Below are 26,078 nucleotides of genomic sequence, written 5' to 3'. Positions count from 1 at the left end.
AAATGCAAAATTAATGGGAAGTACCTAGGGCAGCCTTCAAATGTGGCCTCAGACACTTAGTAGCTGTATGACCCTGGGTAAGTCACTTAACCCTATTTACCTCAGTTTCCTTATCTGTAAAATGAGCTGAGGAAGGAAATGGCAAACCACCCCAGTATATTTGCCAAGAAAACCCTGAACGGGATCATGAGGATTCAGATATGACTGAAAACGACTATACAACAACAAACTCAATCTCTGGGGGTATTCTGAGGCCAATTGCCATCCTAGCCATAAGGCTGAACAAATCTCTTTTACCCTGGCTCAGCTGAGCCAAGGTTGGATTTTTTCTAAAGCTCTTATAATCAGGAAAGGAAAGGGGGTGGGGATGAAGGAGGGAGGAAGGGAGGGAGGGAGGGAGGGAGGGTGGGGGAGAGAGAGAGAGAGAGAGGGAGAGAGAGAGATGAATTCACAGCACCCTGATTGCTTATCCTAACATAATTCAACCTCAGCCAGTCTGACCTGTCTGACATGGGTGGGGCTGTGGAGGGGCCAGATCTTCTTCCTCACCCCAATCCACTCTTGAACTAGATGCTAGACCAAGAAAGGATGAATGCAAAATGCCATATTTGGGTTAAAAAATGAACTGGCCCAGCACAGACTGCAGGCAAAGTGGTCAAACACCAGTTTTTCATCACAGTAGCTTCCTAATTGGTCTCTGCATCCAACCTTTTCCATCTCTTACCCCTGCTCTACATTGCTGCCTAGTTGACATTCCAAACGTACAGGTCTGACCATGTCTCTGCCCTACCCGGACATTTCAATGACTCCAGATTTCCTGTAGGATGCAATCTAAACCCCTGAGGCATTTGAGAGAGGTGGAGTGATAGAGTAGACAGATAAACTGCCTTTCGAGTTATGAGGTCTGGGTTCAGGTTTCACCCCTGACACATGCTGACGGTGTCACTTAGCCCCTCAACACTCTAGGCAAATCTCTGAAGACAGGGGTTCTTAAGCTGAGGCTCAAAGATGCTCCCTGACCCTAGGGGTGTGATGGGAAAAAGTGTATCTTTATTTTCACTTTTACCTCTCATTGAAATTTAACACTTGCTTCAATTATGATTTTTTTAAAAAAGTTATTCTGAGAAAGGGTCCACGGTTCTCCTTAGACTGTTAAAGGGGCACCTGTTAACTGTAGAAAAGGAAACAGGGCCATAGAGGAGAAATAACTTGCTCAGTGTCCATAGCAGAGTCAGCACTAGAACGATGGTCCCAGAAGTCCACTTCTAGATTCTATACCCAGTGTGTAGCAATCAAATTAACAACCAGCTGAACTGCAGGGAACTCAGCACCTGCCTCGAGATGGGATGGCCAGGAAGAGTCCTGGCGCTGGGTCCAAATCTTAGAGCTAGAAGGGGCCTGAAAGGCCATCAATTCCTACACACCCACTTTACAGATGAGAAAACTGAGGCCCAGAGAGATGAAGTCACCTGCCCAACACAGAGAGGAAGAACTATGTGTAATGTGATGATGAAAGGGACTAGAGGGAGCATAATGGAATTCTTCCTAATCACTAAATCTATCCAAAAGCAGTCTGAGCTGCCTTCCCCTGCAAATAGTCTTCAGAAGCCAGGTGACTTATCAAAGATGGAGCCTTGGTCAGGCAGTTGTTCATTCATTTTTCAGTTGTGTCTGACTCTCTGTGACCCCATTTGGGGTTTTCTTGGCAGGGATACTGGAGTGCTTTGCCATTTCCTTCTCCAGTTCATTTTACAGGTGAGGAAACTGAGACAAACAGGGATAAATGACTTGCCCAAAGTCACACAGCTAGTAAGTGTCTGAGACTGAATTTGAACTCAGGAGGATGACTCTTCCTGACTCCAGGCCCAGCGCACCACCCACCTAGACACCTTGATCAGGCAGGTGTTGGGTGAGATGGCCTCAGAGGTCGCCTCCCCCCTCCGAGAGTCTCTAATTCTGAGGAAAATCCACTTTTCTATCACTGTCTCCTTCCTGACAGCGCTGTGGGTTTTCTAGAGAGACAGTACATGTTTGAGTGGGAGCCGTGTAGGTTCTTGGTGTGGGTGTGTGAGAGTCTGGGAAGGGGAATGTCTGGGAGAACGGGTGTGTGGGTGTTTGAGTGCTTTGCGAGCATGTGAGCACAGGGAAGTGTGAGCGTGTGGGTGTGTGAACATGGTGGGTGTGAGCATCTGGCTGCTGGGACAGATACAGAATCAAGGAATTCTAGAATATCACAGTTTGAAGGAAACTCAGAGATCACCTAGTCCTACCAGTGACATGCTGGTAAATGTTTAACAGCTGGCTCTCCTTTCGATGAAATCTGTATTATTTACACTTTTTCCATCACTTTCTTAAAGTCTAGAAATCGACAAAACAATAAATCAAGGGCTGATTTGTAGAATTTGCCAGTTTCCAAGGGGTAAATACTCACACTGAAAATTGAAGTTAGCTCTCCTATGCCAGTAAGAGCTGGCTCCAAAGCGCTCCAGAGTTCAACCCCGTCATCTAGATGAGAAATCTGAGACCCTTGGAGGTTAAGTGACTCACCTATGGCCATCGTAAGTGGCCAAAGGGAAAAATCATGATACTGTAAAAAGGAACACTTGATCTGAAGGCAGAGGAGAAGGCCTGGCTTCCCATCCTGACTCTGACATTTACTACATGACCTTGGTCATGTCAATGCCCTACCATGGACCTTGACTCCCTCAGCTGTAAAGGGAAGGGGTTGGACTCTTAGAGGTGATATTAGCTGGAGGACAAGGGATCTCCTTACTGAGGGCTGAGGAGCTGTTCTGTGCTGAAGAGATCTCTCTCTTGGCTCTCTCTGAATCCCTCCCTACAGCTCAACCTGAGTTGCCTGCCAAGTGATCTCAGCAGGAGAGATTCCCTGGCTTGTCCAAGCCTTGAGATCCCCGTCACCAAAGATGAGCCACGGTCTCACCTCTCAGGATTAGGGTCTTTAAGTAGAGAAGCCCAATGGTTACTGGTCCAGGATCCTGTAGACAGGATTCCAGCTCAGGTCTGAGTTGGATGAGATTCTTGGTTCTTCAGCTGGGGTCTGTGTTTGGATTTCAGCGAGTCTGTGAATTTATTATGTTGCTAGCTCTATTTCAATATAATTGGCTTTCTTTGTAATCCTGTGTGTTTTATTTGATGCATTTAAAAACATGATTCTGAGAAAGGGCTCATATGTTTCACCAGACTATCCTGGGATCCGGGACACAAAAAAGGGCAAGAGCCTCTGGGCTCGATGGTCTTTCCCAGGTCTGAGTTTTCAGAATTCTGTGACCAAGTGACTTAATCAGCCCTGGAACAGAACCTGGTAATAGTGACAATATAATAGCTAGTGTTTATTTAGCACTTTGCAAATATTATCTCATTGATCCTCCTGACAACTCTGGGAGATAGATCATATTATTATCTCTATTGTACAGATGGGGAAACTGAGGCAAGCAAAAGCTAAGTGATTTGCCCAATCTCACACAGGTAATAAGGGTCTGAGCCTGGATTTGGACTCAGGTCTTCCAGAATCCAGATCTAGCACTATCTGCTGAGCCATTTAGCCTTCTTCCCTAGACGACTGCCCCAGATGATTGCACTCAATGCTAGAAATGGACTGGCCTAACTATAAGCCACCACTAACTCCCTTTCCAACACGCTCTCAAAACCCCTCCTCCACACACACACACACACACACACACACACACACACACACACACATACACTCATCCACACACACACACTCATCTACATACACACACACTCACACATACTCAACCCCCCACACACTCATACACACACACACACTCAACCCCCCCCACACTCACACACACACACACACTCAACCCCCCCTCCACCCACCCACACACTCACACACACTCAACCCCCCCACACTCATACACACACACTCAACCCCCCCTCCACCCACCCACACACTCACACACACTCAACCCCCCCCACACTCATACATACACACACTCAACCCCTCCTCCCCCCACCTTCCCCCACACACACTCAAACCCCACACTCACACTGATACACACACACACACACACACACACACTCAACCCCCCCTCCCCCCACCTTCCCCCATACACACTCAAACCCCACACTCACACTGATACACACACACACACACTCACACACTCATCCACACAGAGCTGAATGTAACCCATCCTTCTAGCTTCCCATAGAGGAAGAAGTCCAAGAACAGGCCCTGCTGATGTTTGACCTGCTGCTCGCTCCCCCTCCCATTTTTATGTTCTCGCTCTTCTCTCCCACCTGAAGCCCTTCCCTCCCTCCCCAGCCATGTGGCTGGCAGATGTGGTGACTTTGGGAGGTGGGGGTTGGAGGGAGCTTGGGAGGCCCAGTTCTACCCAGTTCTTTTCTTCCTTACTTCTGGACTCATTCCCAAGGAGAATCATTCCTGATCTTATTAGATGGGGGCTAGAACCACAGACTCTCAGAGCTAGAAGAAACATCCGAAGTCATCTGCTCTCACCTGCACCTCACTGGGAATTCTCTTGATAAAACCCCCAGCTTCTGCTTGAATATGTCCAGTGATGGGGAACTCACTACCTCCTGAGGCAGACCACTGGACTTTCTCACTACTGGACCAGGGAGGCACTGTTGGTGCTGACCTCCTAAACTGCCCACCTAAACAGCTCTGCTATTAGAGAGCTTTGCCTGTCTCTGCGTTTTTACAGAGCTCATTTGGAGCAGGGGGGCGGGGAGAAGAGGGCAGGCCTTTTTCCTCAGCAAAGCTAGAGTCAGGAAGACCTGAGTTCAGATCTGACCTCAGACAGCTATTTGACCCCGGGCAAGTCACTTAACCTCTGTCTGCCTCAGTTCCTTATCTTTAAAATAGGATAATAATAGCACCTACCTCCCAGAGTTGTTGCTAGTATCAAGTGGGATAATAATCATAAAGCTCCAGGCACATAGTAAGTCCTTTATAAAAGTTCGCTGTTATTTGTTGTTGTGGTATAACTATTTTGTTAAAATGAGAATAACAACAGCGCCTACCTCCCAGGGTTATTGTGAAGTTCAAATACTATTTATAAAGCACTTAGCAGGTGCCTGGCACCCAGTAGGCACTTTATTAAAGCTCATTTGTGTTCTCTTTCTCCTTCCCCGCTCTGTCCCTGAGAGCTCTGCCCCCCATCTGAAGGCCTCCACCCCCACCTCCATGAGCCCACCACCGGGTCTCAGAGTCATTCCCGTCTTGTGCTCAATCAGAGCCAGGGCTCTGGGCCTCACTGCTAAGGCCTGTAGACTGCTGGGTCTGACTTAGAGAGATAGCCAATGGGAAGAAAAGGGTAACCTACTATTGGGCCAAAATAAAAAGCCCCAACACATCATCTGCAAATATACAATCATCCTTCCAACACCCCTGCGAACCCCAAGAAGGACAGTGTGGCCTAATAGAGCGAGCACTGGACTTGGAACCAACAGACCTGGATTCGAATCCGGCCTCCTACATTTATTAGCTATATGACGTGGGCATTAATGTCTCTGAGCTGCAGTTTCTTCACCTGTAAAATGAGAGAGGAGAGCTGGGGGGCATCTGACATCTTTATACATACACACACAACTCCTTGAGATGTCCTGGATTTTTCTGTAACCTGAGTTTATTGGTATGAAGGGAAGAGGCCTACGTGGAGTGTGAGCTAATCTGGCTAGCTAACACTGCAGTGTGGAAGGACCACCCCCAACCCCTCTTCCCACCACCACTTCCAGGGCTGGATGAGAACCCCCTCCTGAATACCCACCCACCCAGCTCCCCTGGCTGCAGCTGAGAATCCGGGGCCCATCCTCCAGCCTCTCTGGGGCCCAGCTCAGCTGCCTCCCTCTCCCTGCACCCCCTCCCCCCATACTCCATTCTGTTGGAGGCCTGTGTGGTGTCAGGACTGGGGAGAATGCCTCACTGTCTATAAATACTCAGCTAAGTCAAGAAGTAGGTTATAAATAAGGCTCTGGGGGCTTGTGTCCCTTCCAGGAAAATTCTCTGTTCTTTGGTACCAGAGAGAGGTGGGGCCTACCTCCAACCTCCAACCAGTGGCCAAAACCAGACCGGGGATGAAAATCACAGAACCTCAGAACTGGAAAGAGAGGAACTTGGTGGCCTTTAAGTCCAATCTAGACCTAACAAAAATCCCCTTTGTGTGATCCCTGACAAATGATTGTTCAGCCTCCACTAGCATACCTCCAGGAAGGGCAGCTCACTACCTTCCAAGGCAGCTGTTCCATCTTGGGATGGCTGTCATTGCTGGGAGGCTTTTCCATAATGTGAGCCAACATCTACCTCTGTACTTTCTCTGTGTTAAGGCAAGTCTGGTGCTGAGTTTTCTGTGGAAGGTTGCTGGATTCAGAGTCAGAGGTCACAGGTTCAAGTCCCCGCTATGATGTAGGAATCTTGGCAAGCTGTGTCATTTCTCTGGGGCTCAGTTTTGTCTTCTGTAAAACAAGTGACTTCAGAAATGCTTTCCAGACCCAAACCGATGATTCCATGGTTGATTTCTCTTCCCTCCTTTCCACACCAGTGGCCTCCATCTTAGTTCAGGCCCAGTGGCCTCCATCTTAGTTCAGGCCCAGTGGCCTGCAGAGTTATGGCCCAGAAGGATGGCCTTGTGTCCTCCAAAATAGTTCTCCTGTTTCTCACTCCTGAGTATCTCAGAAGAAGAAAGAAAGAGAGAGAAGAGATGAGCACCCCAACATTGACAGAGCCCCTCCCTACGGACAAAAGCTAATGAGGAGCTAGGGTGGTGAGGATGACCATGGGAAGGATGAGAGCGTTCAGCAGGACTTGGCGACTGATTAAGTGGGGGAGAGCATGTGCTTAAAGGAGAAGGAAGGGCGGGGGTATGCTGGAGCCAGTTCAAGTGGCTAGAGCCAATTGTTAAATTTTCATCATGAGAACTTACACCTCTGATGTGTCACGAACGCTACAAATCAGGTGTTGATTTATTGTTTCGTTGATTGTTTCTAATTGGGAAGCAATGGAGAAAATGTCAGTGATGAAGTTCATTCCTCTCCCCTTCTCCAAACTGGCTGTTAAACATTTACCAGCACAAGAAGGGTCAAATTCTAAGTCTGGAGGACTAGAATGATCAATGGAATTGGGGAAGTCAGGAGGAGGCGCAGACTGTGGAAGACGATCATTTCCCTAGGCCTACCGTGCCCTGAGAGAAATAACAGTGATTTTCTTCTCCTCCTTCATGGACTCCGAAGGTCCTCACTTTCAATCTGTGTGAATAATTGGTGATGCCTGCTGGGGTCTTTGCTAAATTATGAGGACAACTGGATCGCATGGGTCAGGGGATGTTAGGGTCTCTGATCTAGGTGGGCGACATGGTACAGTGGAAGGATCCCCAGTTCTGGAGTCAAAAGGCTGTTGTCCAGTGGTGTCCGACTCTCTGTGACTCAATTTGGGATTTCTTGGCAAAGATACTAGAATGGCTTTGGCATTCTCCTCTCCAGCTCATTTTACAAATGAGAAAACTGAGGCAAACAGGCTAAAATGACTTGCTCATGCTCACATAGCTAGAAAGTGTCTGAGGCCAAATTTGAACTTGGGAAGATGAGTCTTCTTGACTCCAGGCCCAGCCCTCTATCTGCTGTACTACCTAGCTGTTGAGTCAAAAGGACAATGGATTCAAATTCCAGCTCTGACTCTTACCATGTAGGTAGTCTTGGGCAAATCATTTAACCTCTCTGGGCCTGTGAGGGGATTGATCTACATGGCCTCTGAAGTCCTTTCTGGCTCTAGAACTGTGCTCCCAATATATCTGCTGAAAAGGCTAGAAACTAGGTGTCATTTGATAACTTGATTTCGGCAAGAGACCCATGGGATGTTCAGAAGTAGGGCTGGTGGTGATGTGGAGGCAGCCTCATCCTGGGGTGGGGAGAGGTGAAGTGGGCAGGATGTAAGGCTATAGGATGGGAAGGCAGTAAAATGTGACATAGGATCTTAGGGGTCCAACCATGAAAGAGGCTAGCCATCTAAAAGTCTAGGAGTTACAAATATGAGAGGTTATGATGATGGGAGCCAAAGAAGGGGAATCAGAGACTTAGCAATGGAAGAGACCTCAAAGGTGGTCTGGTTCTACCCCCACCCCAGTCATGAATCCTTTCTACAATATCCCTGACAAGTAGCCATCTATTGTCTCCTTGATGACCTCTAATGAAGGGGAACTCATACCCTCAACAGCCCAGGGTCCCATATCTGTAAGCCCTGGACTCACTTGCCCTCCTGGGAACCTCCTTAAAAGAAGTTCTAACAGAAGATGAAAGGGCCTAAAAGAGAGAGATTCAGAGACAGAGACAGTCAGGGAGTAGAAATTACAGAATCCTGGTCACAGATTCATAGAATCTCTGAATTGGAAGGTACCTCTGATGCCATCTGGGTTAGCCCATACCTGAACAGGAATCCCATCCCAACAAGTGAACATCCAATATCTGCTTAAACATCGCCAGTAACAGGGAACTCATTACCTCTCAAAAGAGTTCTTTTCATCATCAAACAGCAACAATTCTTAGGAAGTTCTTCCTTATACAGACTGGAAACCTCCTTGAAACTTCCATCCATCAATCTCATTTTCCTCATTTGCAAAATGGATATAAGTGCCCTGCTTAGTACCTAAGAACAGTAGCTAACCCACAGGGTTGATGTGAGGATCGAATGAGATAATACATGTAAAGAGCTTTGGAAATCTTAAAGTGCCATGTAAATGCTCACCAATATTATTGTATTATTAATCTTGCTTATGCCCATTGGGGCAAAGCAGAATAAATCTTAACTTAAGAATGAAAACCAAAGACCTGAATAAAGCATGCCAGATGACTCTTAACTAAAAAATTGGCTCTAAGGCCCTCTGAATGTGTCAGAAATCTAATGTTGGGAAGATCTCAGGTGTACATCCCAATGGGAGTTCTTTGGAAGGTAACCAACCATCTAGTTGACCAGTGGACTAAGAAAAATGGAAACCAAACGGTCCCAAATATACTTTGGCAGTGTGAGAAGGGTATCACCTTCTCTCTACCATCACCCCCAGCTCCCCACAGTGGGCTGATGCCTCTCAGGGCAGCCCAATCAGCAACTGGCTTGCCATTAGCCGGATGATTCTCAAGTTTCCTGCCTGAACCTGGTCTCTTGTTTACGTAACAGAATCTGATTCTCCAAGCACCAACCCCTCCCATGCTAGACCCTTGGAGTAGCTATAGATCCCTTACTCTGGCTAATGGTGGCCTTTATGCTGCTTTGTGTACTCAGAACTGGGGATGGGGCAGGGGTAGGTTATAGGCAGCCTAGGGAGAATGGTGCATTCTTTCTTTTTTTACTCCTTTTTTACACTTAACGGTGTTTTATTCTTTCTGATTACATGTAAATAGTTTTCACCATTCATTTTTGAGATCAGTGCATTCTTGACCCTCTTCGAGATGGGAAACTCATGAATAAAAGTGCTACTTCTAGACGTGACTTCTCTGCAAGCAAAATGGCCAGTTTTTAACCCCCCGCTCACCTCCCCCCTGCTGCTCAGCAAGGTTGTGCTCTGGGAAGGGCAAACTCTGTCATATCTGAACCGAATTACAAACATGCCTGGGAAAGTAAATCTGCTGAGACAAGCTGTCTTATCACCAGCCCCCCAACCCCCAAATTGGGATGGATAGAGGGCTTAGGTCCAGGCTAACAAACTAAGGCTCGATGCGCCTCAATGCCCTCCCAATCCCAGACTGCATTGGGACCTTGGATTCCCAAAAAAATATCATCTCCACACCCTCGTTGCAATGAGTGGAAGACCGATGAAGTGGATCTCTCAGAGTGGCATAAGAAGTTAGGGACCGGGGTCATGCCAAGGCAATGTAGTGTGATGGAAGAGTGCTTGAATTGGGCCTGGGTTCAAATTTTAGTACTGTCCATTCATTCATTCATTCACTCATTCACTCACTCACTCACTCACTCACTCATTCATTCATTCACTCATTCATTCACTCATTCACTCACTCACTTACTCATTCATTCACCTAGGCAACATGGTACAGTCCAAAAAACACTAGATTTGAATCCAGAGGGCCTGGAATCAGATCCTGGCTCTGCCCGTTAATACCAATTGGACTTTGGGTGAATCGTTTGACTCCTCCATCTGACTATTCCTTCGTGTGTAAAATGAGAGGGTCAGACTAGATACCCTAATTTCTAAGGGCCTATTCAGCTCTAAATCCATGACCTGAAGCTCAGTGTTAGCGAGGGAAGGTTGGAGAAGCAATGTGATGTTGTAGGAAGCCCGCTGCATTTTGAGTCAGAGGACTCAGGCTCAACTCTCAACTCTGCTTATGCCTTTGGGGAAATTACTTCTACCTCTCCAGGCCTCAGTTCCCTCATTTGTAAAATGAGGGTGTTAGAACAGATGTGACAGCCAGGTGGCTGAAGTCAAAAAATCTCCTCTTCCTGAGTTCAAGTCTGGCCTCAGACACTTCCTAGCTGCGTGACCCTGGACAAGTCATTTAACTCCGTTTGCCTCAGTTTCCTCATCTGTCAGATGATCTGGAGAAGGAAAGAGCAAACCATTCCAGTATCTTTGCCAAGAAAACCCCAAATAGGGTCAGAAAGAATCAGACATGACTGAAATGACTGGACAACAGAGTAGACCAGGGGTTATAAACCTTCTTGCATCATGGACCCCTCTGACAATGTCTGGTGAAGCTGTGACCCCTTCTCAGAACCAGGCTTCTAAAAGCAAAAAACCACATACATAGAACTCTAAAAGAAACCAAAGGTTAATGAAAAATGATGTAATTTCTTCCTATCTAAGTTCACAGACCCCTGGAAATATCTCCATAGACCCCTGATCCCCGGTTAAGAACTCCTGGCCTAGCTGGTCTCCAAGGCTCCTTTCAGTTCTATATATCTCTGGAAACTCTCTGGGAAATGTCTTTCCTTGAGCCCACACCCAGGCCAGCTCCTGCCTAGAAGCCCCTCTGGCTTGACTCCCCCTCCTCATTTTCTCATTGTCAGCAATTAAAGTCACCTCCCCCCTTCCATCCCTCCCTCAGCAAAGTGAGAGGAGACCTAAGACTCCGCTCCTCCCCTGACAGCCGCTTGGCTCTTCTGGGGGGTCTGCCAAAGGTCAATACAAGGGGGATCCCTGACAAGCAGAGACAGGTGCCTGGCAGGGAGCAGGAGAAAGGCGCCAGCTTGCCGGCTGTGAGGGCCATGTTGGCATGATACTGAGGGGCTCAACTTTCCTGTTTTGTGTCTTCTCAGGCCTTCATTAGGGAGGGCACCCACAAAGGGAGAGGAGGAACCAATAACCCGGGGGGTTGGGGGCCATTAAGCCCAGCAGGGAACTCGATGTAATAGCCTGGGCACGAGAAGGAGGCAGACAATGGGGCTGGAGTGACAGCGGGAAGAATTAGAGTTAGACATTCAGAAAAACTTCCAGGAGTGGGCTCCTTTCTCTGGCATTCCAGGCCCTCCCTAATCTGGCACTGTCCTCCATGGTATGATGGTAAATGCTGAACAACTGATCTCAGCATTATGAACATTTTTTCCCATCACTTTCTTCAGTCTAGACAATCAACAAAATAATAAATCAAGTCCCGAGTTGTAGCATTTGCTGATTTCTGAGACTTAGATGACCACACTGAAAATGTAATAACCAATTCTCATGAGCCTGTTCAAACTTCTGGCAGACCCCTGCCACCCTCCCCTTGCAGACTGATCTCATATTCCTCACAGCCAAACTGTGTTCCAGTGGAACTGGGCATCTGTTTGCCACACTCTCCCTTTCCCCAGAATATACCCTTTGCTCTCTGACCTCCACACCATTGCTGGTGCCTGCCAGGCATTCCCTTCCCCTCTTCAGTGGCATTTTTATGTATCTATTAAAATAGAAATCAAATGCAGTCCCTGCACAAAGCCTTCTCTGAAGGAAAAGGCCTTTGTCATCTCACAACTCACCCAGCTCATCCTTTTGTCTCTCATCCATTGAACTTCTCATAGAATGTAGGGATTGTGCCTCCTTTGAACTTTGTATCTCTCACAGGGCTCAGCACACAGTAGGTGCTTAATAATTAGGGTCATCTTGTTCAGCCTTCTCATTTTAAAGCTGAAGAAACTGAGGGAGGTTAAGCCATTTGACAAAGTCAAACTAACTTTGAGGGGAAGAACTGGGATTCCATCCTAGGTCCTCTGGATTCAGATCCAGTGTTCTTTTAACTGAATGAATTAATGAATGAACGAAATGGATAAGCATTTACTGAGCACTCGTTAGGTAACTTACTAAAATCAAGGTCATCTTCCATCTCTACACTAGTCTGGGCCCTGCAGGTATGATGATCCTGGCCTGAAACTTTGAAGCCCCCTCACTCCCCCAACAGCAGTCCCCTCTTTGAGATATCCCTGGGCCTTAGCCCCTGGTGCGGCCCTGAGGGCATGTTTGAAGGCCCAGGCATTCCTGCCAAGGGGCAGGTCAGGAAGGGAGCTCCTCCCTTCCCTGCCACAAGTCCCCCAGGAAGCTCTGGATCTCCTCCAGTCCCCAGGACCCTCTTGAAGGTCTTGCTTGGGCTGGCTTCGGCATTGGGGCCAGGCAGAGGGCTGGAGTCCGATGTTTGATTGGCGTGGTCAATGGTGGACATGCCTGGGCTTTTCAGGAGCTTTGGGGCATGATGGCCCAGGAACACATGGCATAGCTAGAGGGACTTTATGGGCAGCGTCATCTAGAGACTGGCATTGATGGTTTGTCACTGGTGGGGGGGCCTGGGCTTCCAAGGACAGGCCCCCAACAGCCAGTATTTATGGAATCATGGAGGTCTGGAGCTGGACTGCTTCTTAGAGATCGTAAGATGACAGCAGCTGTCACTTTGCTTCTGCCTGCCTCAGTTGTCCCCGTCTGTGAAATGGGGATAATAACAGTACCTACCATTAAGAGCTGTTGTGACGATCAAATGAGTTAATATTTGTAAAGTGCTTTGCAAACATTGAAGCATTATATGAAGACTATTTTTAATTTTTATTATTATAATTTACCTCAACTGATAGTCTGGAGATCAGGCACTGCCTCTAATATGCTGTGTGACTTTGGACAAATTATTTAACCTCTCTGGACCTTAGCTGCCTCATCTCTAAAATGAGAGCATTGGATTAGATAACCTTGTAAAGATCTTGCCAGTTAAAAGTTCTGTCATTGCACAATCCCTCTCTATGATGTCTGTCGTCTTGGAGTTGGCCTTTCAGAAGCTGGTATCCCACAGAATAACAGTAGGTTACCAGGTTAGAGATGGGGAGGGGGCAGGACTGTGCTGGGACTGTTTCTTACTGATGGTTAAATGTTCAGTGTGAGCATTCACACCTCAGAAATCCTCAAATGCTATGAATCAGGGCCGGATTTACTGTTACGTCAATTGTCTAGACTAAAGAAAGTGATGGAGAAAATATTAAAAGTTCTGATTAAACTTAAAAGTGGAGTGAAAAAGTTGTCCCCCCTGGAGAGCTGGTTGTTAAACCTTTGCCAGGACCCCACTGTTGAGGGAAGGGAGAGGGAGAAGGAGATCCACTTCTCTCTTCCCAAAGTATGGCTGGATTTGAAGCATATATCCAGGTTCCCAGGCCAGTTGAACACACAGACTTGGTTATCTCCCTACCACCCCTGGCCCAGCTGGTGAAGAATGCCAGCCCCTTGGTTCTTTCATCATCGATTCCATGACCGTGGCTACCAAGACCCCTCTCACCTTTGCCCTCTTTCTGTTCCCCCAGATCACTCCTGGCAGCAAGGCGGCCCAGTCTCAGCTCAGCCAGGGGGACCTTGTGGTAGCTATTGATGGCGTGAACACAGACACCATGACCCACCTGGAGGCCCAGAACAAGATCAAGTCAGCCAGCTACAACCTGAGCCTCACCCTGCAGAAGTAAGCTGGATCCTGCTTGGGGGCCAGGCCAGGGGCCTGGGTGTGGGAAGGGGGAATTGAGGAGGGAGACCTGAGGAGACCTGAGGAGGGGGACCATAGAAGCTGAACAAGGACCACCGGTTTGACAGCAGCCAGGCCTGAGGACCTGTCCTGGACCCTGAGTCCTAAGGTGGCCTTTGAGAAGATGAGTGCGGATTGGTTCAGGGCAGATTCTGTTCAAGATGGCAGCAGAGAAACAAGCTGATTTATGTAGAATGAAGACCTAAGCCTGGCCCTCGGGCGCCTTCTCTGCTCAGCTGTCAGCTCCCTCTCTCTGAGCTGGTCCCCGGACTTTGCCTTCAGCCCTCAAGGCTTCGATCTTTCACTAATCACTGAAGGCCCCTCTGGAGGCTTCTGGGCCTTCCCAGGCAGAGCCAGCCTGGCTCCGAGGGCCAGGGAACTGCTGTGTGCTTGAACCGTAATCATCCGCTGTCCTTCTTCTCTTCTTGCCACTGCTGGTCCTGGGCTCCCTGATCAAGCTCCTGCCTGCCTCCTTTGCTTTTACTATTGTCTCAAATGCTCTCTACCAGAAGAGGAGGGAGGGGGAAGGGGGAGGGGGAGGAGGAGGAATAAACATTTATAGAGCACCTACTACATGCCAGGCACAGTGCTAAGCACTTTACAAACATTACCTCATTTGATCCTCACAACAGCCTTGAGAGGTACACAGTGTTGTTAAATCCATTTTACGGTTTAGGATACTGAGGCAAATAGGGTAAATACCGTGCCCAGGGTCACATAACTAGTAAGTGGCTGAGGCTGGATTTGAAGTAAAGTCATCCTAACTCCAGTCCTTAGAGCTCTATCCACCGTGCCACCTGAATGCGTTGCTTAGAAGAGCCTAGAAGACTGCTATGTCTCAGATATTGACAGGGACAGGGCAGTGACAGGGATGGGGCAGGGACAGAGACAAAGGTCAAGGTCCCTCTGGACACACTGGTTGGCCCCCAAGTTTACAAATAGAGATTCTTTCTTTTATGCTGGTTAATTGAGGAGAACTTTGCAGACCAGGGCCCTCTCCCCTTCACATGGACCCCAGCACAGCTGTGATTCCCTCAGTAACTGCTCATTCTAATGTCCCAGATCTATCCTCATCCCCTCCCTCAGAAAGCTGACTCTCCTTCATCAATCATCCAATTAAGAAGCATCTATTAAGCGACTTCTGTGTGCTAACCAGATTACCCACTAAGTTGTCATAAGGAGTGTTTTGTAGGCCATAAAGTGTCTTATAAAGATGAATTAAGGATGATCTCAAATGAGATGATGTACAGTAAACACTTGTCAAACAGTGAAGTGCTATCCAAAAGTTAGCCGTTATCATAATCATAGGATAATCAAGAAATCAACAAGCATTTATTAAGCACCTACTGTGCACCAGTCACCCGAGCTAGGTGCTAGAGAGAGGAAAACCAAAAGGAAGCAGTCCCTGCCTGCCTTCTACGGTGACCCTAGGTAGTAACAGACATTGTCTGCCCCCCACAAAACAGAAGGGTCATTCCCCTACAGGCTTTTGGGTTGCCTGGAGCAGAAAAATGTGCTTGTGGGGCATCTAGGTGGTGTAGTAGATAGAGCATGGCCCTGGAGGCAGGAGGGCCTGAGTTCAAATCTGACCTCACACTAGCTGGGTGACCCTGGGCAAGTCACTTAACCCTGACTGCCTCAAAAAAAAAGTATCTGTGATCTAATAGAAAGACTTACACTTTGAAATTGGTATCCTCAGAGCTTAAAACTGTCCCTTGCAAACAGTAGGCTCTCAATAAATGCTTGTCAGATTTGTTTAGTCACCAGTAAGAATACAAGCCTGGGGGTCAGGAGGAATCATCCATTTAGAGATGATAGAAGCCATTGAACCCAACCCCCTCATTTTACAGATGAAGAAACTGAGGCCCAAAGAACTTAAGAAATCTGTCTGAGATCACACAAGCAGTAAGTGACTAAGGCTGGATTTGAACCCAGGTCCTGTGTTCTTTTTCACCGTATCCTCCTGACTCTGGTTATAGAGATGGGGTATAAAGGATCTGTGATTTTAAAGGTTTGGGCTGAGGAAATCCCCTCTCCCAGTGAAGGGTGAGCTCTCTGTGCCCTCAAGTCTTAGAGAGATTCCAAGCACCCTGAGGGGGCACAGAGCCTCCTGCATCAGACAATGTGGGGCAGCGGTGGGAGAGGCAGCCCCCAAAGCAGTAAGGCCACTAATTATAAGTGACAATAATCACTACAATGCCAGGAGTCCCTTTATCTGCACCTGTCAGCTCCCTCCCCAGCTGTCTGTCTGTTCTAACACCAGCTCACACCCTTACTGTCTGCCTCCCAGGACAGAAGGCCTTGAAGGACCATAGGTCACAGAGGTGGCAAGAGGCCCAGATCCTGCCACACCATGGACGCTGGCACCTCCAGGCAGCCAGCGGGCCCTGGGAAAGGGAGGACACGCCAAAGGCAGGGCAGGCCGGGCAGGAGCCTCAGAGAGAGCAGATAGCCAGGCCAAGTCAAAGTCCACTGAGGGATCCCAACACAGAGTCTGCAGCAGGGGTCCCCAGGCAGCATGGTCAGCCAAGTGGAAGCCTAGGAAATACAGGACAAGCGACAGCAGGAGTCCTGGGGGAGGGTGGCTTGTCAGGGAAAGACACCACTCAAGATAACATTCTTTTCTGGCAGTGCTGAGGTGACTGCTGGTGTCTTTACTGTTATTTTCCACTTGTGTGGGCTTGGAAAGTGTGAGGCATCCACCCCGTCCCTAGCAGCCCCCTCCTGGCCTTACACACTATCTCCAGAAACTTCCCTAGGGTCCCTGCGAGAGCCCACTGAGAAGATTTTGTCCTTGAGGCCCCTAGCCTGCTTCCAGAAGTAGGCCTGCCTCAAAAATAGCCCCAAAGCCCCAGGCATAGGATCAGGAAACATGGCAGAGGAGGTCTCTCTTCCAAAGGCATTTTCCTCTATGATTCTCGTTCCCAGTCCCCAGTCCCTGAAAGGAAATCCTCTTACTGATATAGCAAGAAAAGCATTGAATTTGAAGGCAGAGGACCTGAATTCAAATGCTGACTCTGCTACTTACTACCTGTATAATCTTGAGCAAATCACTTCTCTGGGCCTCAGTTTCCTCACCTGTAATATGAGGGTGTTGGATTAAGTGAACTCTAGACTCTGTTCAAGCTGTAGATACTATGGACCTAGGCAGAAAGAATATGGAATTAATCAATCAGTGAAAAAGCATTAATTGTGTCTACTATGCTTGGTATAGTGCCTGGTGTCTGGCACGTAGTAGGTGCTTAATAAATATTTATTGACTGACTGTGTGCCAGGGATTATGCCTGCCTCAATGGGGTTAGGGGGGAGCGGAGAGACAACACATCCACACACAAGTATATAGGTGAGTACAAAACAGAACCCAGATGACTCTGCTTTGGCTTCTTTCTCTGATGGCCTTCGAGCACCCAGATGGGTCAGGGATGGTGGCCCCTGTCTATTCCTTTGCTGTGCAGTCACTCCCTGGTTTTAAGGTTGTATGCCACTTCTGAGTTCACCGTGGTCACTCCTTCCCCTTCCTCAGCATGCCTCCCTCCCTCCCCACACACATACAATGGCACACTGGGCCAAAATAAAGGTTAGGGATCTGTTTTATTATGTAAAACAAGGCTGTCCAAAATGCAGCCCCATGGGCTGCATGCAGCCTGGAGTGAGATTTATGTGCCCACCTACAGCAATTTACATAAATGCTTTAGTAAACGAGGCTACCACAGAGCTCTCACTAAAATGGCAAATCAAAATATATTGTTTATTGTTTCAATAAAAACCTACGGTTGGACAGCCCTGATATAAAATACTTATCAAATAACTAAGGGGAAAATAAAATAAAGGCCTGGCATCAGAGGAACTGGGTTCAGATCCTGCCTCTGATGCTTCTTCCTTATGTGACCTTGGGCAAGTCACTGAACCTTCATGGGCCTCAATTTCCTCTACCATGAAATGAGGGAGCTGGGTCAGGTGGCCTTCTATCCATTCCTCCCAGATCCAGATCCATGATGCAAGACAGATGGATTCATTCAGAGAGGTAGTCAGCTAGGTGGTGTGGTGGGTAGCGCACTGGACCTGGAGTTAGGAAGACCTGAGTTCAAATCTGGCTTCAGAGACTCACTAGCTGTATGACCCTGGGCAAGTCCCCTAGCCATTGCCTGCCTCAGTTTCCACAATTGTAAAATGGGGATAATAACAGAACCTATTTCACAGGGTTGATGTGAGAATCAAACGAGATACTTGCAAAGTATTTTGTAAACTTTAATGTGCTATATAAATGCCAGTTACTACTAGTACAACTACTACTACCACCGTTACCACTACTACTGCTGTTGCTACTCCTACTGCTACTACGCAGACAGACAGACAGAATAGTCATCTGAAGTAGTAAGCCATAAAGAAGCCTTAGCATGTCATACAAATTGAGGTTGGTGCATACTCTGGGAGTGGTGTCTACGAGGTGGAGGTGGGGAATCCGGACGAGGACAAGGGTTCCACAGGAGGCAAGAGATTTCTAATCAGTTTAATTCAATTTGACAAATATCCATCAAGTGTCTCTAGGCCTTCGAGGAGCCGTGCTTGGTGGGGAGTAGCATCAAAGCCTTCTAGATGCTGCCCTAAAAACTCACCCAGTAATAAAGGATCATCCCTGCACATCAATATCCTACATATACATAAATCAATATGCCACCAGGTAGAATGTGAAAGGGGGAAAGAAGAGATCTAGATGGAGTTCTGTAAAAAAAAAAAAATCTGAGGTCATTTTGTCCTGGATTTGACCCAAATCCCAATCCCATCTCTGCTTACTTGTGGGACCTTGGGTGGGTGACTTCACCTTTCCAGGCCTCAGTTTCCTTTTCTGTTAGAGGAAGGGGACAGGGTGGACTGAATGATCTCTGAGGTCCCTTCCACCTCCAATCTTATGATCCCATGACCTTCCACCAGAGATGCTTTTGACAGCCACCAGGGCAAGAGGCTTGAATGTGGCTTGGGAGGGATTCATGCCACCAACAGTGTGAGAAGGAGGGGTTTGCTTTCTTCTCTATTCAAAATGCTGATGGGAAGCAGATGGGGAAGGGGGCAGAGGGGTCCCTTAGGGAGACAGCCCCAGGCTTCCCCTGGGAAGACCGACCTGGTACCGTTTTGGCTTCTCCCTCCATTGGCTGTGGCTCAGAGCTCTTCCCTGTGGCTAGAGGACTGTGTGGGTTAAGCAACATGTGTTCATTCATCCTGTCTTCCCCACAGACTCGGAAAGCTTCCTCAAGGCTAACGTGGCATCCTGGCCATGGCATACCAGAGAGGAGCTTTCTAGTTGAAAACACATTTTCCCCCAGACCTCCCACATCGTCCTGGCCTGGCTGAGTCTGGACTGTTGCTCTAACAGAGGCCTGGATGCTGGCCCCAGACCCATCCCAAGCAAGGCTGGCAATGATGGACCCCTCTGGAGATAAAAACCCCAGAGGTACTAGCCCAGGTTGGCAATAAATCCCAAGCCAGCAGCTTTTACAGCCCAGCCCCTCCTCGGCCCCTCTGAATTCCTTACTACCACCAGCTATCCCTGGATCTCCGAGAGGTAGAACTCATTTTCTACAGACACAGAGGTCTCATTGGGACACAGAAGTCTTTGAAATAGTTGAAAACAAGGAAACACTCCATTGCTACCATAGCCTCCTTCTTGAGCACAGCACAAAGTCCCCCAGACTTCACCCCATTTCATTTCTGACTGTCCTGGGAAGAGGGAATAGCATCTTTAGTTTGTGTTTCTTGGGATCCTCAGAGAGGTCAGGGGAGTTGCCCAGGGTCACACAGCAAGCCAGTGGGGGTCCTTCTTGAGAGAGTGCCCGTCTGGCAATGGCTTCTGAAGCAGTGGCTGTTTAAGCTGCCTTTTGTGTTGTTTTCTTGCTGATTGAGCATATCTCCCTCCAAGGAGCAGACATGGAGCCTAAAGGAGTTATGCCTATGACCTCAAGATTCGTAAAGTCTGTCTCAGTGACCCACATCAGTAGGCACCCAGGCCAGGTTCCACTTAACCACTGGTTTAGGCTGTTGAGACTCTGGAATGGAAACAATTCTCTCAACATAGAGCAAGGAGCCTCCTGGGCTCAGAACTACATTGCACGGTCCCACCATCTCTGTAAACCATATACAGAGGGTCCCAGGGGATCCTGGGAAGGTCACAGCCAAATCTAGGAGAGGAATGGAACTTACAGCTTATTTATTCTTGTTGTTTGCTTGTTTCAGTCATGTCTGACTCTCTGTGGCACCATTTTGGGGGTCTTCTTGGCAAAGATACTGGGGTGGTTTGCCATTTCCTTCTTCAGCTCATTTTACAGATGAGGAAATTGAGGTAAACAGGGTGAAGTGACTTGCCCAGGGTCACACAGCTAGGAAGTGTCCGAGGCTAGATTTGAACTCATGAAGATGAGTTTTCTTGACTCCAGGCCCGACACTCTACTATGTCACCTAGCTGCCTATATTTATTCCTACTCTACCCTTACTCTTCAGTCCCAGTAAAGCCAGACATCCTGGATATCTGGCCAGATGGCAGACCTCTCAGACTAATAAATCTTCATGTTGGAAAGGCCCTCAGAGGTCCTCTGGTCCAACCATTGCAGACCAAGAGTCCCCTCTACTTCTCCTGACAAGGTGTCACCCCGCCCCTGCACAATAACCTCCAATGAGGGGAACCTTCCTTTGTCCATGGATAGCACTCCCAGGGTACAGAGCCTTAGTTGGGGCTCTCTTTTTCCTCCCTCTTGAGAAGGCCTCTCTCCATTGGCACTGCCAGGCAAACCAAGTCAGCAGAATGAGAGTATTCAGGCAACCCTGGAGTCCTGCACAACAGGGAAAATCAGGCACCACTGACAGAGAGGAGCCATCTGCTCTCCTCCTCTGAACCCTTGGCCTTAGAAATAGGGGACCCTGGGTCACCCAAGGTCACTTGGGTAGATATGAAGATTCTTGGGTAGACTTGAAAGCTTGTCTCTCCGATCCATGTAGGCAGACATACAGACACATTCCTCCTTACCCAAGGTCACACAATTTACAAAATCAGGATTCACACTCAAGTCCTTCATACTCATGGTACAATGGAAAGAATCCTAGATTTGGAGTCAGAAAGACCGGGATTTTAATCTGGCTTACTAATTCTGTGACTGTAGGCCAGTCCATCTCTCTGAGACTCTGAGATAATAACACCTGTAGGGCCTACCTGGCAGAGCTCCATTGAGACGTCAGCAAAGGTCTTTACAAGCCTTAAAACACTCTATAAATGTCAGTTCTTATCAGGATGAAGTTTACAGAAGCCCCTGTCCAAAGTGGACGGGGTACAGTCAGGAAGCCAAGCAGATGCTTGATCAGTACCCTTTGATGGGGATGACCAGCGGGAGCAGAGGAGACAAGCCTCCATAGCCAGCGTTCTTTCTTTTGCACAGAAAGGAAAATCTGAGATTATTCAGGGGCAGAGAAAGAGAGAGGCTAATCCCAGAGTCCATACCCCCAATCCTTCTCAACAGGGCATTTTATTTCTTTTAGTGAGTGTGCCTACCCCTCCCCACCCCCCCCCAAGAATATGGTCTCCTTTCCAGCCCTAGGCACTTCACTGTCACCATGCCCTGATTCTAAAACAGGTCAAGCTGAGCCACTCATCTGTCTTCAAACCCCAACCCTACTGGTCTTCTTTGTAATGACATGGTCCGATCTGAGAAATTCCCACCTCCTCATTTTCTTCCTAAACTTCATACCAACAGCAGTAACAATAAGAAGAGGAAGGCCAGCAATTAGACCCAGAATCTCCCAGATGAGAACACTCCCTCTACCAATGCACAGATTGGCATTCTCTCTTTAATTTATAATTTTAGACAGTTGCCTAGATCAACTGAGTCCGACTCAGATGGAGCCACTAACCATACATAAGGGTTCCTTTCAGGTCACGTACTACTTAGAAAACCACATATTAACATTAGCCATTCTGTTGTGTTTGTATTAACTATTGCCCAATTACATTTTAATCTGGTCGGGGCAGCACTCCCATGAGGCTAACATGTTTGAGACCCCTGCCCTAGAGCTCTGAGAAGCTAAGTGGCTTACCAAGAGTCACGCAGCTGGTACGTGTCAGAGGTGAGACTCCCAGACTGATGGCACACTGCGCCTTTTCTTCTCTCTTATTATTGTGGTTCTTGTTAATAAAAGTAGTAACAACCACAATAGCTGACATTAATATGACATTAAACTTCATTCGAATTCCTTCTTTTTCCAAGGAATGGTTCTCCCCTAAGGGGAGGTGCAGGGGGAGGGACACATTTGGAAATGAAGTTGGTCTAAAACAGATGAACTTCACAAAAATGTAATTCAATTTAAAGAGAACTGGGGAGACACATTTTTGGACATGGATGATGTGAGAATCTGTTTTGCTTGAGTACATACATTTGTTGCAAAGGTTTTGTTTTTCTTTTTTCTTTTAAATTGAAGGAGGCAGGAGTGAGAGAAAGTAAATGAATATTAATCGAAAAAGAAAAGAAAACATTGGGTCAGAGTGTCCTGGGGAGGCAGGGTGAGGCTGGGGAGATAACTGCAGCTCTGCGTGGAAGAATGATGTTCATCGTAACCTTGTTTTCCATTTTCCCCAGGTCAAAGCGCCCCATTTCCATCTCCACCTCAGCTCCTCGAATTGAGTCTCCAATGCCAGTGATTCCCCATCAGAAGGTAGGTGACATTTGGCTTCGTGCCCCTTCCTTTCTTCCCCTAGTTTTCCTCCTTCCCTCCTTCCTGCATCCAAGTCTGTGCCTCTGTTTTATGTGTCTTCTGAGGATGAGGACCAGAGTCTAATGGGGCAAGAAAAAAGGGGAGATGATGCTTGAGACACAATGAAGTGAAGCACAGAATGACTGATGGCAGAATTTGGCCTGTTGGACCCTGAAAGAAAATGTAGTTGGGAGCTCCTTTAGCCCCAAGAACAAACAAGTCTAACCACATTCACCACTCCCCCCTGCCCAGATCCCAGATAAGCCAGGAGGGGCCCCACCGATGCCCACCCAGGGATCCCCAGGTGGCCCAGGCACTGGTATCCTGAGCCAGGAGGAGGAGGAGGAGGTATTCTGGACTTCAATGGGTGACTGGTACTAATGGGCTTATAAGACATTAGGAGATGAAGATGAGGAGGTCAGACTGGGAAGTGGGACTTCTGGCTAGAGCAGGGATCCCCCATGCCCTAGAGAGGGTCTCTCTCTAAAATCCCTGACAATTTCCCGGTTTGACTCCAGGCCTTTCTTGGGTGGACTGAGCTTCCCCTCTTCACCTGATACAGTAGGGCTTCTGCCTGAGTTGGGGATCTAGAAAGAGGCTGTTGGTGTTCCCTCCCCACAGAGAAGAAGGGGCTCAGGTGCCCCTGGGCCCTAAGAGGTCTTGTCCTCTCAGTCCCATTGTAATATCCATGTAGCTTCCTTCTTGTGATGTGTGTGTTCTAGGCTGCTTGAGCAGGTAAGGAAGTGTCATGTGGGCCTGAGGAAATGGCCACTAGCCCTGCCTCATTCTTGCTTCCTCTGCCTTTTATCTTGGTGTTTCAAAGGTTTGGGATCTGGTTGGTGGGGAAAAGGGCCTAGAGGGGGAATTGGGTGGGGCTGGCACTCCGGGTCTCACCCGTCAGCAGGGGAGGGGCCCAGTCTCCGCCCTGGGAGATTGTTCACTGCGGAGTCTGTGTGGGAGGACCAGGCCTCTCTCCTTGTTACCCATAAAATAGAGGTTGGGAGAAGGGGGAGCCCACAACTTAGAGTGGGAAGGTCATGGGGCCCTGCAGAGGAGGGTTCTAAGGATGCTGAAGGTCCTTTGGACAACCGCAGTAAGTAAGCAAAGGCTGGGTCTGTCCCTGTACTCTGGCTCCTTCTTCCCAATTGATCAGGATTTCCAAGCTGGAAGGACCTTTTGTGGTCAAAGACTTCAGCCTGTTCATGGTGCTGATTAGGAGAATAAAGCCCAGAACCCAAGTCTGCTCAGAACCTTCTCTGTTAAGCTGGTCTTTCTCCTGGCCAGGTAGAATTCTCCAGCACTCCTGGCCTCCAACCTTAGCTTGACCATCTATAAGATAAGGCAGGTTGGGAAGGGCAGTGTGGTCAAGTGGGAAGGACACTGGACTTGGAGTCAGGAGGTCTGAGTTTGAATCCTGGCTTAAGCTTGAAGACCCTTAAGCAAGCAACTTGGTATCGTGGACAAGGGGTTGGATCGCATTGGGAAGACCTGGGTTCAAATCCACTTATGAGCTGGGACCCAGGGCAAGTCACTTAGTCTCTCTTTACCTTAGTTTCTCCTTCTGTAAAATGTTGAGGTTGGATTTAAAGTCCCTTCCACCTCTAAAGCTACAATCTATTTACTACGTTTCATTGGACCTCGGTTTCTTCATAATTAAAATGCAACCATGGGACTAAATAACAACTCATATTTGCCTGTTATTTAAAGTTCGCAAAATGTTCCATCAACACAACCCCCACTGTTCAGATGAGGAACTGAGGCTCTCATAGTTTACATGACTTTGTCCACGATCACACACACCATAAGTATTCAGGGTGGAATTCAAAGTCGGCTCTCAGGCCCAGGGCTTCACCCAGTAGACCACACTGCCTCTGAATGCTCTCAGAGGCTCCTTCTGGGTCTGACTTCTGCAGTCACATGACCTCAAAGGTCCCCCCGGTTCCAAAGCGGAGGCCCCCAACACTACAGTAAATGCCTGCAACCCATCCCCAGCACAGGATGGGGAGCTAGCTGCAGCTTTCACCTGGCCGGGTGACCCGCAGAACAGGATGGAAAGTCTGAGATGGGACTTTGAAATTCCTGACCTCGTGGAAAGAGGGGAAGGAGGCCCAAAGGTGCGGTTAGGGCGCCCTCTGCAGGCCACACTGAGTGGATCAGTCCCTGAAACCTGGATTTTGAGAAGGGAAGGGACCGAAAGTGGTAACTTGTCACCATCTGAGCTTGGCTGCAGATCCCAGCCCTTAGCATTGGGGAGAGAGCTCATAGTTGGGTGGGGTGGGATTCTGGAGTGAGCCATTGAATTTCAGGTAGGTGGAAGTACTGAGCCACCCAACTGAGGTCACTGGTCCTTGTGGGAAGCATGGAAAGGGGAGCCTCCATGCGTGCAAAGAATGACCCAGCTGATTTAGGGAGTCCTTGTTCTGAAAAAGCCCAGAGGATCCCTTAAAAATGACATCCCCTTTTCCCTAGGCTATTCCTGGGCTTCATTTGCATGTTGCCATAGTTACCAGGAACTTTTTTCCCCCCCCCAAATCACTAAATCACAGAAACTCAATCTAATCTATACCAAACAGCAAAGCAATCTTCCCTAAAACACCCCCAACAAATGGCCATCCAGCTTTCACTTGAATACCTTCAGTGACAGGAAGTTCATCTCCTCATGAGGTGGTCCATTCCACCTTGGTACACTTCTAATTGTTAGGATTTTTTTTCCTTTTATGAATCAAACTCTGCTTTTCTGTCAGATCCCTTGGGTAAATGTCTTGCCCAGGATCACAGATTGGAGCTAGGCCCTAAGCCCAAATGTCCAGACTTGAAGTCCAGCGCTTAGTGAAAGTCAGAAAAGCATCTTAATCAGTCACCAGTTTTGTACTGAACCCCTCCCCCATGGGAAGAAAGACCTCAGGGAAGTATAAGACAGGACCCCTGCCCCACAAGAAGCACCAGACTCCTTGGGAATTCCTTCCTTCCTGGACAAAACAGCAATCACCAGAAGACAACAAACTACCCCATATGGCCTTGGTCAAGTCACTTAGCCTCCATGGTCTTCAATTTCTTCATCGATTAAATGAAGGGATCTTCTGGCCCTCAGTGCTGATTTGTGGGGAGCCCCTCCAGAAGTGCAAAGGGAAGGAACTGAGAGGAAGTAGCAAATCAAGTTGGCAAACATTTATTAAGTGTGTGCAGTGGATAGATCGCCAGGCCTGGAGTGAGGAAGATTTAAGTTCAAATCTGGCCTCAGACACTGACTGTCTGTGTGATCCTAGGCAAATCACTTATTCCCATTTACCTCAGTTTCCTCATTTGTAAAAATGAACTGGAGAAGGAAATGACAAACCACTACAATATCTTTGCCAAGAAAACCCCAGATGGGTCAAGAAGAG

The 26,078-nt window shown here is 48.1% G+C and overlaps 1 protein-coding gene across 16 annotated transcripts in view; it reads left to right on the top strand.

The window, feature by feature from the left end:
- LDB3 (LIM domain binding 3) overlaps window positions 1–26,078 on the top strand; it is a 114,299-nt gene that overhangs the window by 17,638 nt on the left and 70,583 nt on the right. For all 16 annotated transcript variants that reach the window (XM_036737118.1, XM_036737127.1, XM_036737130.1 and 13 more), the window contains exons 3-4: window positions 13,754–13,905; window positions 22,581–22,656. In XM_036737118.1, coding sequence (XP_036593013.1) covers window positions 13,754–13,905; window positions 22,581–22,656 — 228 coding nt within the window. The remainder of the gene's footprint in view (window positions 1–13,753; window positions 13,906–22,580; window positions 22,657–26,078) is intronic.

This window comes from Trichosurus vulpecula, chromosome 8 (genome assembly GCF_011100635.1).
Source record: "Trichosurus vulpecula isolate mTriVul1 chromosome 8, mTriVul1.pri, whole genome shotgun sequence".
Classification (NCBI taxonomy): Eukaryota; Metazoa; Chordata; class Mammalia; order Diprotodontia; family Phalangeridae; genus Trichosurus; species Trichosurus vulpecula.
This window is presented reverse-complemented; position numbering and strand designations above follow the sequence as displayed.